Below are 12458 nucleotides of genomic sequence, written 5' to 3'. Positions count from 1 at the left end.
TTACTTTAACCCTGGTGTTGACATTAGCCTCTGAGTTCACTTGACAGCCATTTTCATAAATGTGCCTCTCCCTAATCACCTTTAAAATCTTTTTGCGTAGAACACAACCCAACAACGCAGCCACCGCCCCCCCGAGCAGACTCTTTTTAATCTGTGCGCTCTTGACAAACACACAGGATGACAGTGGAGTTTTGTCATGCAGAGAGGAGGCCCCATAAAAATTCTTTCAGCCGAGGCTAACGTGGCCTAGCTACACCAGCGCTGAGGTGATGTAACACTTTAAACGCTGCGGTTGGCCCACTTGGCCTGCGCTGCTAAAGGAAGTGTGTGACAAAACAATATGAGTGTGAGATTATTCAGAACTCCTCAGAGGTCGTAGCAGACAGAGAAGATTTAGTAGAAGCATGGCAGGGCACAGAAGCCCATACACAATTACTCAATGAATCGATGACCTTCTTTGCATGGCAGCCATTTTGGCACAGCGGGAAAATCACAGGTGTAATCAGAGTGGAGACCTTTTTGGAGGAGGGCCAAAGTTCAGAGCTGTGTGTTTGATAAATCGATGGTGGATCTACTGCCGTAATTCTGCGTGTTTGAATGTGTCCTCAGAGGAATGTCATCGACACGGACTTATCTGGACCCCTGATAAGACAACAAACAAAGAGTTGAGAAACAATCATGTCCGTCTGAGTTGCGAGCATGTGTGATCTGTCCTGACATCACTTCATGTCAACAAACATCTTGTTGACATTTTCATCAGCTGCATTCGCATAGTGAATGTGACCCAATTCTGATTGTTTTTTTTTCCCATGTGGGACAACTCAGGTATGACCCATGAAGGTGTAAGCAGGAAATATAGACTTGTCAAACTAGTGGACTCCTTTTAAGCCTTAGACTCGGGTTTCTAAATTTCATATGGCCCTTTTCCACTATGGTCCCAGCTCGCCTCGTCTCGCCACGGCACGGCACGGCACAGTAGTCTATTGACCTAACAAAAGAGGACTACAAAGAACCACTCAAAGAACCTGTAATCAAATCCAGCTCTTTTCAGCTTTTTTGCACACATTGGGGTGGTTCTCTTTTTCCTTGGGATTATAACCTGTGAAAAGGGCCTAACCGCATGCAGCAAAGTTATCTACTCAAATCGACTACACCAAGTTTTAAAAGTCATACAACTGCAACACAGACCAACCATTTGAAAGCATACACTGTCCTCTATTTGCAAAAAATATATTTATATATTCTTTGTATGTATTATATTGTTTTACCTAGAATTAGTATCCACTCACAGCAATTTTGGGTCCCATCATGTTTGTCAGCCGTGGTCCATTACTGTTCCAAGAATGCGAGCAGCAAGTGTGGTTGTATGGGTGGTGACTGGTGCGTACTTGGGAAGGCCATGTATCCCAGAATGCATTTTGTGTGTTACATAACACAATTTTAAGATCGCTTGAGGCGAGAAATTAGTCATTTAGATTTTCAAAACATCATTTTTATTTTTTATATGTTCATTTAATAATAAATTACGTATATCTTCTGGTATGTCGGCACCATTTAAAATAAACAAAGAATAAACAATAATTTTGTCTTATATAATATGGCTTATAGAAAGTTTGGGAAGCTGCCTTAATACACAGCAGTGTAGCATTTATAGCAATATAGCATTTAGCGAGATTTTAACCCTAACCCTGTTCTCTTGTAATTAGTGTTAAATATGGCCGTACAGTTTAACAGCACTACTCAAAAGTTGGCCATAACAATTGGGTCACACTCCTCTTACCGCCATTCACCACCATTAACTAATAATACGCTTTATAACAGGGGTTAAATTGTTATGACGCTGTCACTTGTACACAATGCGGGTTGGAGCTCTTTGCTTCCGCGCCTTGTCATGGCCTCTTCTGTGATTGGCTGAGAGCAGAGGTTGGGGTGGGGGCGTATGCCTGATTACGTCACGCCACACAGAGGGATGGGTGGGAGATTATGGAGAGAGAGAGAGAGAGAGAGAGAGAGATTAACAGGGAGTAGGAAGCAAGCGCAGTAGCAGACTCTTGTATCCGCTAGACGGGGACGGACGGTGCCAACTGCTAGCTACGTTAGCCACAGTTAGACAGTTAGCAACTAGCTCCAGAGTAGTAGCACATTTATTACACATGAGGGACTGAGCGAGAGAGAGAGTGACAGCGTCTGTGTGTGTCTCTGTCTGTCGACGTGTGCTCCTGCTTGACCGTCCCGGACTGACTCCTCGTGTGTGTGTGTGTGTATGTGTGTATGAGAGAGAGGAGTGTGTGTGTGTGTGTGTGTGTGCATGAGGTGAATCAGTGTGCGTGTGTACATTAATGAACACACCTCTCTTCCTCAAGCGTGTCTAAGTGTGTGCGTGTGTGTGTGTGTGTGTTTGGTGTTAGCAAAAGTAGCAAAACGTAAAACGCACATAAACAGAGTGTGCCGGAGTCGACTGTTAACACTCGGTGTCCGGTTACTTGACAGCGAGGAGTCTCGTCGCTTTACTGACACCGACACGGCACGAGCATGTGAGTACCGACAGACAACATGTGTGTGTTTGTGCAATGAACGAACATCGAAACATTTGCCCCCCTTTTCCTGCCTGTATGTGTGAAAGCGTACATCTGTTATAAGTGTGCTGCTTCCAGCTGTAGCTGCACAGTTCCTAGACAAGGACATGTACCACTAACCGAAATGTACATGGAAAACTTGATAGACTAGTAAACACTGGTTTATTTACTGTACTTTCGTACTTTTGATATTGAGTTCTTGCAAAACTTGCTACTTTTGGCTGACTTTTCTTTTGGATTCACACCCACACTCTCTTCTCCTGGGCTGCTTTAGCAGGCTTTAATGAGTAGACTAGATTAGGTCTCTCTTTTTGCACTGTGAAAACAACAAATAAGCATCAGCATGTGCACATGCTGAAACTTGTAGATTGTGTAACCAGCCTTTTCTTATTAACAGTACAGTACATCAAAGAAGCTTGTGATGACCTGATTTCTCTGAAAAAGAAAACGGATTCTCCCGTGATCTGGTTTCTGCTCGTTGACCTGTGAAGCAGTGCATGAATATCTCATGTGTCAGAGTCAGAATCCTTCATTGGTACAGTTTGTTTATCCTCAAAGCAAAATCTGACTCTGCCTCAATCAGTAATACACCCCCAGTTGTTCGATCAGTTAGGGATGGCACTGTACTGCTTTTGTTCTTGTCCGATACTGGTATCACAAACTTGAGATTTGAGACCCTTTAAACTATGAAGCTGTTAACATGTGTGCTAGCCATTTGACCTGTAAGTCAGTGTGTGAATATTTCATTGGTTCAGTTTGTTTAGGTAGAAATGTTCTATTGTGGTGCTTTTCCATGATACAGTTACAGGTACAGGTACAGGTACAGGTACAGGTACAGAGCTCTATTCTGCTTGGTTACTCAGGCACATCGTTTTCCATTACCGTAGTACCTCCTCAACGTGGGCAGGGCCGTCGTATCACGGCTGCACAAAACCCACAGTGACATCAAGCAGTTCTTTTCAGTGAACTGACTCATTAGAATCAGTTAATTACAACGATTTGTTAATCAGACCTACCACCAGCATTACTGGAGCACAGACTCTGTCTGACACAGTCACTGATTCGGCATACAATTGCTGGCTTTCGGCAGTGCCGATTAAAGCATGTTTTCAGGATTTTTAAGTCTTTTCAACTGATCTGCTGTTTGGCATTGTTCGCTTTGATTCTTGTGTCGGATGTCGCACTCATGACTCTTCCAGTGACGACCCTCTCTGATGAATCAGTCTCCAGCAGTCTGTTGACGCCACATTTTTATTATCGGCCCAGCTCGCTTGGAAACCTCCCCATTGCTACTATCCCTAATGGAAAAACAAAAACGAGCCAAGCCAAGTTGTGGAAGAACTGTATAGTGGAAAAGTGCCATTAGTTGGGGATGGCATGATAGTGCTTCTTCTTGTCTGATCCTGATCCCAATTCAGATATCACAAACTCGAGTATCTGCTGATAGCGATATCAGTCAAATACACTCCTTCTAGACTTTTTAAGCTATGAAGCTTTTGCACAACACATTTGTAGCAGCCATTTGTGATGACCTGTGATGACCTGATTTCTGTGAGAAAATTGATTCTCTACTCTTTGACCTTTGAACCAGTGTGTGAATATCACATATGTTGGACTCGGAATCTTTCATTGGTACAGTGTGTTTATCCTCAAAGCGAAATTTGACTCAGTAATACACGCAGAACAATTGTCCGCAGGATAACACTTCCCTGTGCCCGATACTGATATCTCAAACTCTAGTATCTATAGACACAGTCCGATACAGTAATTTTAAACCTTTTAAAACAAGGGTAATTGTATTTGGCCCGCGAAGCAATACCAAATGATTACTAGGGCTGGCCCGCCTATATACAGCGCAGACTGCGAGTGTGCGGACTATGGCTCTGTTGACAGCAGTCATAGCGCCCCTATGCTACTACTGGCACCGTGCCACCCCTCCCAAAAATGACGAAAAGAAAGGCAGAAAACGGGAACTTTCTGGACATGTGAGAGGCTGAATATCTGTTTACATATGAAAAAGACAGACCTGTTTGTCTTGTATGTGGAGCCAACGAGGCTATAACCAAGGAGTACAACATTAGACGCCACTATGATACAAAACATCTCGACAAGTACAAGGACCTGGACATTACTCAAAGATGCCAGAAAGTAGAAGAGATGAAAAGAAGTTTGGTTTCACCACAGACTATGTTCAGAAAAGCCACATCACAAAGTGAAGCTGCTGTAAAGGCTAGTTTTATTTTGTTTTTATTTACATTTTTACAGTCTGTACATAGTGAAGCATACAATATTTAGAATTATTTTAATTGTATCGGATTTAAATTTTTTATCTATCCGATGTTCAAGCGAGTGATTTTGACCTAACCCTTTACTGCTCCGCTCTCTGGCACACTAAGGTCTCAGTCCACTTCTTGGCATCTTTTTCAAAATCATGGGTCTTCACAATTTTACAATAGTAAGTTAAAACATAATTATTTTTTCATTCGTTTTTAATCAGCTGGAGAATGATTTTGTTTTGTTAGCGCCAAAGGAACCCTGCATATCTACAAGTTCATGGAGTTTAATTTGTTTGCCTTTTACATTTTGACATTACCTGAAGGCCACTGTACTGTAGTTCTCTACTGCAGAAAACCGGTTTCAGAAAGCAACATGCAGTTTAAAAATATGCTTGTTATTTTGTATTTTCTTAACATATCTAAAAGGGCAGCTTATAGCAGTGGGTGGCTGGGGTACCTTGTTGACACAGCTGGTAAAAAAAAAAAAAAAGCCCTGTGTGAAAGTGAAAGTCAAGCTCTCTACTATCCTATCAGTTCACCACTTATTCCAAGCTTCCAGGTTCATTAATGCTGCTGTAAGAACATAAGCATTAGTTTGGGCGCATTTAAATTCAGGATTAGTATTGAATGATCTCCTCTACCCTTCTAAAAGGCTGCTGTAGTTTTTTTTGTTCATTTGTATTTGGACAATTTTCCCAGACTGCTTTAGAATTCATTGTTCATTGTTCACTCATTTATTATCGCCGCCCCAGTGGGAAACCTAGCTTACAGCGAGATGCACAAGCGAAGAGACACCAACAAAAACAGCACAATACAAAAGTAGTAAATAAAAATAAATAAATAAAAAAAAAGTAAATACACAAATATGAAAGTATGTTCAAACCAATGTTCCCCTTTCAAGCTCTATATTCTGAGCCTTTAGGCCAGCACTACCTGCAGTCATCAACCTGGTAGGATCTGCACAATTAATCACAACATTAATCATAAAACACAAAATGACCAAGTGCAATATCCAAAGAGAATGACACTGCAGTTATTTGAGTAAGATACAATCTGTGATCAAACCGCATGATGGTGAAATTCTGCAGTGTTGTAGGGACTCATTAGGCCAACAATATTTCTCTTCCAATGAGAAAATATAAGAAAAACCTTGTTTACTCATCGTGATTTGAATAATTTTTATATGAAAAGTTAAAGGTGTAGTGTGTAAAAAAATAGCAACATTTATTGGTGAAGATGCATGTTGCAGCTGAATATCCCCCACTTTCTCTCTGTAGCTTTCAATTTAGGGCTGCAGCGGAGGATTGTTTTCATCAATCGATTAATCTTTTCATTATTCGATAGACAGATTGAGTAGGTGGCTGAAGTCTTCTCAGGCTTTGCACGTTTTTATTGTTGTGCCACACACAACAATAACTGACATAGTGTGCTAGTAACATGCACCCTGTGATGAATCAATTAGGGCAAAGTTGATGCAAGGTATGTGTGTCTCTGTGTCTCTGAGTACGTCAAAACAGAGCTGAACTTTGAACTTCAACAAGTTAATTAATGACCTAGCCAGAAATTACCTGTGGTGTTTTTTTGTTGTTGAAGATTTATAAGAAATTTGTTATTTTCAGTCATGCATGTCTTCTGTCATGTCATTGATTGATTTGTGCTTTTGGCAAATCATGTATGACATAATTCAGTCCGATGTTGGCTATTGAGACAATTTGTCCTCACACTTTGTTAATTATTCCTTACATACCAACATATAGGGACTTATGATGAACTTTGTCCCACTATGTTGTCCCTTAAGTGACCTGTGAGTTCTAGGGCCTGCCAGCAGTCTGCTGCAGGTTTTTAGTCTCCATTGAATCTTGGGCATAAATGTTACTTCTGTACATTTTCAGCCAGTTTTCTACACACTAGCCTTAGCCACACGGAAAAGACTCTAGCACCGCTTTTCCGCTATACTGTTCTATTACTACTCTGCTCAACTTGACTCAACGCTACACATTGTTTTTTTGCTTTTCCATTAGCGATAGTACCTGATACCTGGTAATTCTTTTGGTACCTGCTCTGGTGTGTTTCCAAGCAAGCTGAGCCGATACTAATATGTGAGGTCAACAGACTGCCGGTCACTGATTGGCAGAGAGTCATGAGCAATGAACAATGCCGAACTGTAGATCAGTAAAAATACTTAAAAATCATGAAAATCTACACATTTGTGAGCCAAATAGTAACCCGTTCACTCGTATTTCAGTTCAGTGTGAGGGCGCTTTCACACCTATAGTTCGAACCAAAATAGACCGTGAAGACCATCAGCACTGGAACCAGACTAACCCCCGATTTCCACTGGGCGCGTCACCACCGCGGAACTTAAGCGCCACGGTCACCGGCGCTAGCTCACAAGGCAGCGCTCATGGCAGCGCTGCCGTAACGCGCCCAGTGGAGATTGACGCTGGGCAGAGGACGGCACAAAACTGCATACCCATAATGCATTTAACTAAACCGTTTCGTCCCATTTGGTTTGGTTGCTTTCACACCAGAGAAACCGTACCAAAGTAGGGCAGATAAAGTGGTCCAAGACCACCCCTTCAGGAAGGTCTTGGACCGGTTGATTTGGTGCACACCAAAGTACTGAGACACTAAGTACATTCACACCTACGCAAACAAACCAAACCAAGGGACCAAAAAACGTTTGGTGCGCACCAAATGCTGTAGGGGTGAAAGCACCGTCAGATGGAGTCTGTGCTCCGGTCATGCAGGAAGTATAGCAGGAACATATCTTTTTAATCAACTGATTCTAATGATAGAGTGCTTGAGAACAATGAAACAACATTTTTTGAAAATGGGTTCCAGAATGGCAAAATCCCAAAAAGGCTTCATTTTGGAAAATTCTGTCATAATCCCACATCTCTCTTGCCGACTTCCTCCTCTTATCTTTTGATATTGTTTGGTGTATTTATATGTAATCACTTTTATTTTCCATTCATGCTTAATGTCTTCTTCTCTGCTCTGGTGTGGCAGCATACAGGCCTGGCAAATGCACTAGAGGATTTTTGGGGCATTTCGTGTGGATGGGGAATGTATTAAAAATGGCAAAGAAAAAGATAACTTTGGAAAAGTCCTGTTTCTGTCTGGACAAGTTTCATGTGTGTCAAACAGAGGCAGCATATGTAGTCTTCCCAGTGATCACAGTGACATAAGTCTTTGATAAAATCAGTAATTTGAGTATCACGTGGTATCATCATGTGAAACTTATTGCTGTCCAAAAGGACTTGTTTTTGTACAGTATTTATACTAGAAACAAGAATGATATCGTTTTTTTCTTGAGCTTTATTAAAGTCAAAGGTCCAATTTCACTAGGGACATTTAAATTGAAAGTTAAAGTTTGGGAACGTGAAACATTGCCAGATGAGACTGGCTTTTGGAAATGGCTGTTGCTACAAGAAGGTCTCTGTGTTCAGACTTAGAAAAACAGCTGCACTGATGCCGACTGAATTAACTGAAATAAGATGAGGTTTTACAACACAGAAAAGTATTCAAAGCTTACTCAGGCAATCGATCCACTCCCATCTCTACCAGGCTAAAATTGTACTATTCACTCATAGTACAGAGAGAGCATCTCAATGAAACCATTAAAAAAAAGTTATTAACAAGGTTTTGAGCACAAAATCTCCCAAACGCCAGTTGATGTACAACATCAAAATGCCAAAACTATAATTATCTTGTAACACAACTTCAGTGTCTCCACCTTTTGACATTCCTCTCATACCACAACTTATCCTTGTATCCTTGAGTTTGCCTTATCCCGTTTAAGCATTGTGACTCAGGAAACCAGGAGGAAAAACTAGTTGTGGCAGCTTTTATAGCTAAAGCTAAAAGAGTACAAAGAGAGGGGAAGTCATGGAAGGAACAGGGAAGAGAAATGCATCACCAACCTGTTGAATCATGATGTCAGAAAGAGACATTTAGGAAGATTAAATGATCAAAAACAGAGATGAGAATGCCAAAATATATGCTTGTTACTTGGACCCATCACCTAGACCCAACAGGGTCATTTTGGATGAAACAGCCATTTTATTGCCATCAACTTCAAGTTTGATGAGGTCACTCTGGACAAGATAAGGATTGAAATTTATTAAATTGGTAATAGTCCTGGAACGTCCTTGAAAGTACTTGAACTCCTTGAATTTGGTGTCAACCAAGGTGTGGGAACCCAAATATAAACTCTTATAAAGTAAAATTTCTCCCTTTACCATGTGAACACATCGCACCACTGCTCCCCTCTCTCGGGTCTCAGCCCACTTCTGAGCATTTTTCAAAATCAGACATTGGATGGAGTTAGCTGCAGAAGAAAGGGTTAGTTATGCTTCAACTTAGACTGTCGTTAGCCACATTGCTTATACTTTATATTTAAGTTTAAACTGTACTTTAAAGTACTTCTTTGGCAGGAAGTTGTAATTCTGAATGGTTCGCTGTAAGGTACATTTCTCTCTCTCTCTCTCTCTCTCTCTCTCTCTCTCTCTCTCTCTCTCTCTCTCTCTCTCTCTCTCTCTCTCTCTCTCTCTCTCTCTCTCTGCACACTGCTGTTGTATTCAGGCCTTCAGCTGCTGTATCTGTTTCATGCTGTGACACTGTTGCCTTTGTGTGGATAGAGTATTCAGTTTCATCCTTGCCTTAAACTACTACTAATCTCAAGGTGTTCGTCATCTGCAAATATCCATTCACTGGTTTTAGTTTAAATCCTTCATAGTTAAGTCTTAATTTATGTGACCATTTATCGAGACGATCTGTGATTCTGTAACATTCGTCATTAACGACATTTGTTCAGAATAAACAAGCTGTTAAAAAACAAACAAACAAACAGTACCTTTGGCCATATTTGCTCTTCTTATCTGGATGATTGGGTCTCTCTGTAGTCTGTCTGTCTGTCTGCATTCTTTCCACAGTCCACATATTCACCTCTTGCATTTAGATATTCTGACAAGTTTGACGAGTAATAAATGCATGACTTTATAAACTCACTGGAATTTGATCAACTGATAGTCATGTTTTGATGAATTCTAAATTGAGCATGAATGCGGGAGACCTACAGACGGGTTGTTTAGTGTTTACACACCTGTTCATCCCTGTTCCATTGTTCATAGTAATTATTATCATATTTGTTATGTTATATCCTTGTGTAGTACTGTCTGTTCCCAACCCTGCAGCTATAGCTAGTGAATTGGGATCAATAAAGTCAAATCTAATCTAATATGATCTATATTGGAATCCATGAGTACCAACCCACTTGATAGTAGGGGTGGGAGATAATGGCAAAAGAACAATATCTCTGTATTTTTGGGGATTTTGTTGACGGTAATTAGCCGAATGTTTAAAATGGGAAACTGTTAAGCTAGGTTTATGGTCGCCACGTTGTGCTGGGCGTCCGACAAAAATGAAATCATATCCTGTGTTGGACTGGGTGCTCCAAAAGGTGTTGCGGCGCTAGGGCACCTAGCACACCTCCAGATTTTTGTAACTTTGTTGGCTGCGGCGCCTGCGCCAACTCTTCAAAAAGACAATGGTTTTTGCCGTAGGACGTGAAAAAAAAGACTGATCGCTTTGTGAAATTTGGTGTTTACTACTGTTGCTAGGCAGCATAGTTAGGGTTAGGGTTAGGCCATCGCCAACGTGCTTTACTTACGCCATGCCTACTGTCCTTCAGTTTGTGTGTTTGTAGCATGTGTTCTGTGTTACTTACTGATAGAAAGGCACCACGCAACAAAACAGTAAAATAAACTTTGCAACAACCCTGCTAAAGTCGTATGGGTTAGGGTTATGACGTCAGCACACATTAATGGCCTTAAATTCATGGAAGATTGGAGATTGCTACCACGTTACAAAAAGACGATGGTTTGGGCCATAGGACGTGGAAAAAGTATTCACAAAAGAACATAAATGTAGAAGATTTGACCTTGGTAGTTTTACTCTAGTGGTTGTTGGTACTCTAGCCCTACACTACCTGTAAGTATTGCATTTATCACTGTAGCAGCTGCTGACTCCCACATTAAACATGGTTCTTATTTGAGAGGGCATGGTTATTCAAGGATTTAATGGTTGTATCCGGAAAAATAGGAGTATTAAAGTTTAGGATATGAGCTTTTTATTAGTATTTTAGCATAGAAGTGTCAATAGACATGTTCTAATTCTAAAATTCAAAGATTGTTGTTGGCTGCACTGCTGCTGTTTGAACACAGTGTGGCAGCAGAGCACTGTCAGTCAGGTGAAGGCATGGCTGGATTATAAAATCATCCATGGGTGAAGGAAGTAGTCACACCAGAAGCGTGTACCTCGTTAGTATTAGGCTCACTATCACACAGCTCCCATCAGTCCAGCTGACAGTTTCCAGAGGTATTTGTTGGTTATTTGTAATTTAATTTGTGTTAATGTTCAGGTAACTTTGTTTGTGGGGTAGGTTTGTCTGTGCTCATTGATTACTAATGCAGCCATCAGAGTAATGCGATTGTGAAGTAGTGTGTGTGGGTGGGTGTGCGTGTTCAGTGAAAAAGTTCCCTGTTAATTTGATTTTGTTTTGCATTTCTTACACCAAGTGTGGGCACTTGGTGTAAGATAACCCATATAGCTATTAGATTAATCGGTCGATATATTCTTGATTCATTTGTTTGGTCCATAAAATATCACAAAATGTTGAGCAAACCAGTGAGCAAACCAGTAAATAACCACATTAAGAAGCTGAACAATCAGAAAGCTTGTTTTACTTATTAAACAACCCTTCAAAAACTGACTAAGTGAGCGAGCGATCAAGCAAATAATCGTTGCAGCCTTAATAGCTATAGTGTGGCTGTATGCGTGTCTCCATTGTTGCTGTCTGTATTGCTTTGCATTTGGACGATAAATATCAGCAGTCGTCCTTCAGTCCAAATAGAATTAGAGTGGGACTGATTGTGATTGTTTGTTTCGTTTATTTCTAGTTTGTATTGTGTATTGCATGCATTTATTTGGGCTGTAAAAACCAATGCCTTTACACTGGGAAACGAAGTTAAATTAGACACACCTGCAGCTGATTCAGTGCTGGCAGTAAACCACAGTAGCTGATTGGTTCTCTAGCCTCAGCTGTCCTTTTGAAACTACTTGGAACAGGTATGAGCTATATATATTTAATGTTTTAAAATCATTAACACAACCATTTCATTTTATTTTATCCAATATAAAGCTCACATGTGTGTTTGTTAAATCTGGCCGTGACCCTTTATGTTAGTATTTTTCCAGTACTAAAAGTCTATTGTTCTCTAGATGCCAATGAAGGCTGTATCCTCTATGCCATCCTGTAAACCAACAAAGGCCCGATGGAAGCCAGTTTTACTCTCAAACAAAACTGAGCAACACAAGCCAGGGACACACACACACACGTACACGCAGGCCTTGAATCATTTATACATAATGACATTTTCTTTCACAGTGTGGAAACAGTCAAGGATTTCTTCTATTCGTTGTTTAAAAGCACTCCAACCCATGGTGACAGCCTAATCAGTCCTGACGCTTTATTGGATCCAGTCTCTCTCTCAACGTGGCTCGTACCTATTTTAAAGCATTGTTGTCCTGTAAACACCCGTTT

The 12458-nt window shown here is 40.8% G+C and overlaps 1 protein-coding gene across 1 annotated transcript in view; it reads left to right on the top strand.

Annotated features, from left to right (window-relative positions):
* Window positions 1-2211: 2211 nt before the first annotated feature.
* The window catches only part of LOC310944836 (pyruvate carboxylase, mitochondrial-like), a 314316-nt gene continuing 304069 nt past the window's right edge, over window positions 2212-12458 (top strand). Inside the window, exon 1 of the mRNA XM_083910674.1 lies at window positions 2212-2534. Coding sequence (XP_083766800.1) covers window positions 2533-2534 — 2 coding nt within the window. The 5' untranslated portion in view covers window positions 2212-2532. The remainder of the gene's footprint in view (window positions 2535-12458) is intronic.

This window comes from Microchirus variegatus, assembly GCF_963457635.1.
Source record: "Microchirus variegatus genome assembly, chromosome: 2".
Classification (NCBI taxonomy): domain Eukaryota; kingdom Metazoa; phylum Chordata; class Actinopteri; order Pleuronectiformes; family Soleidae; genus Microchirus; species Microchirus variegatus.
Note: the sequence above shows the minus strand (reverse complement) of the source record. Positions and strands in the feature narration are given on the sequence as shown.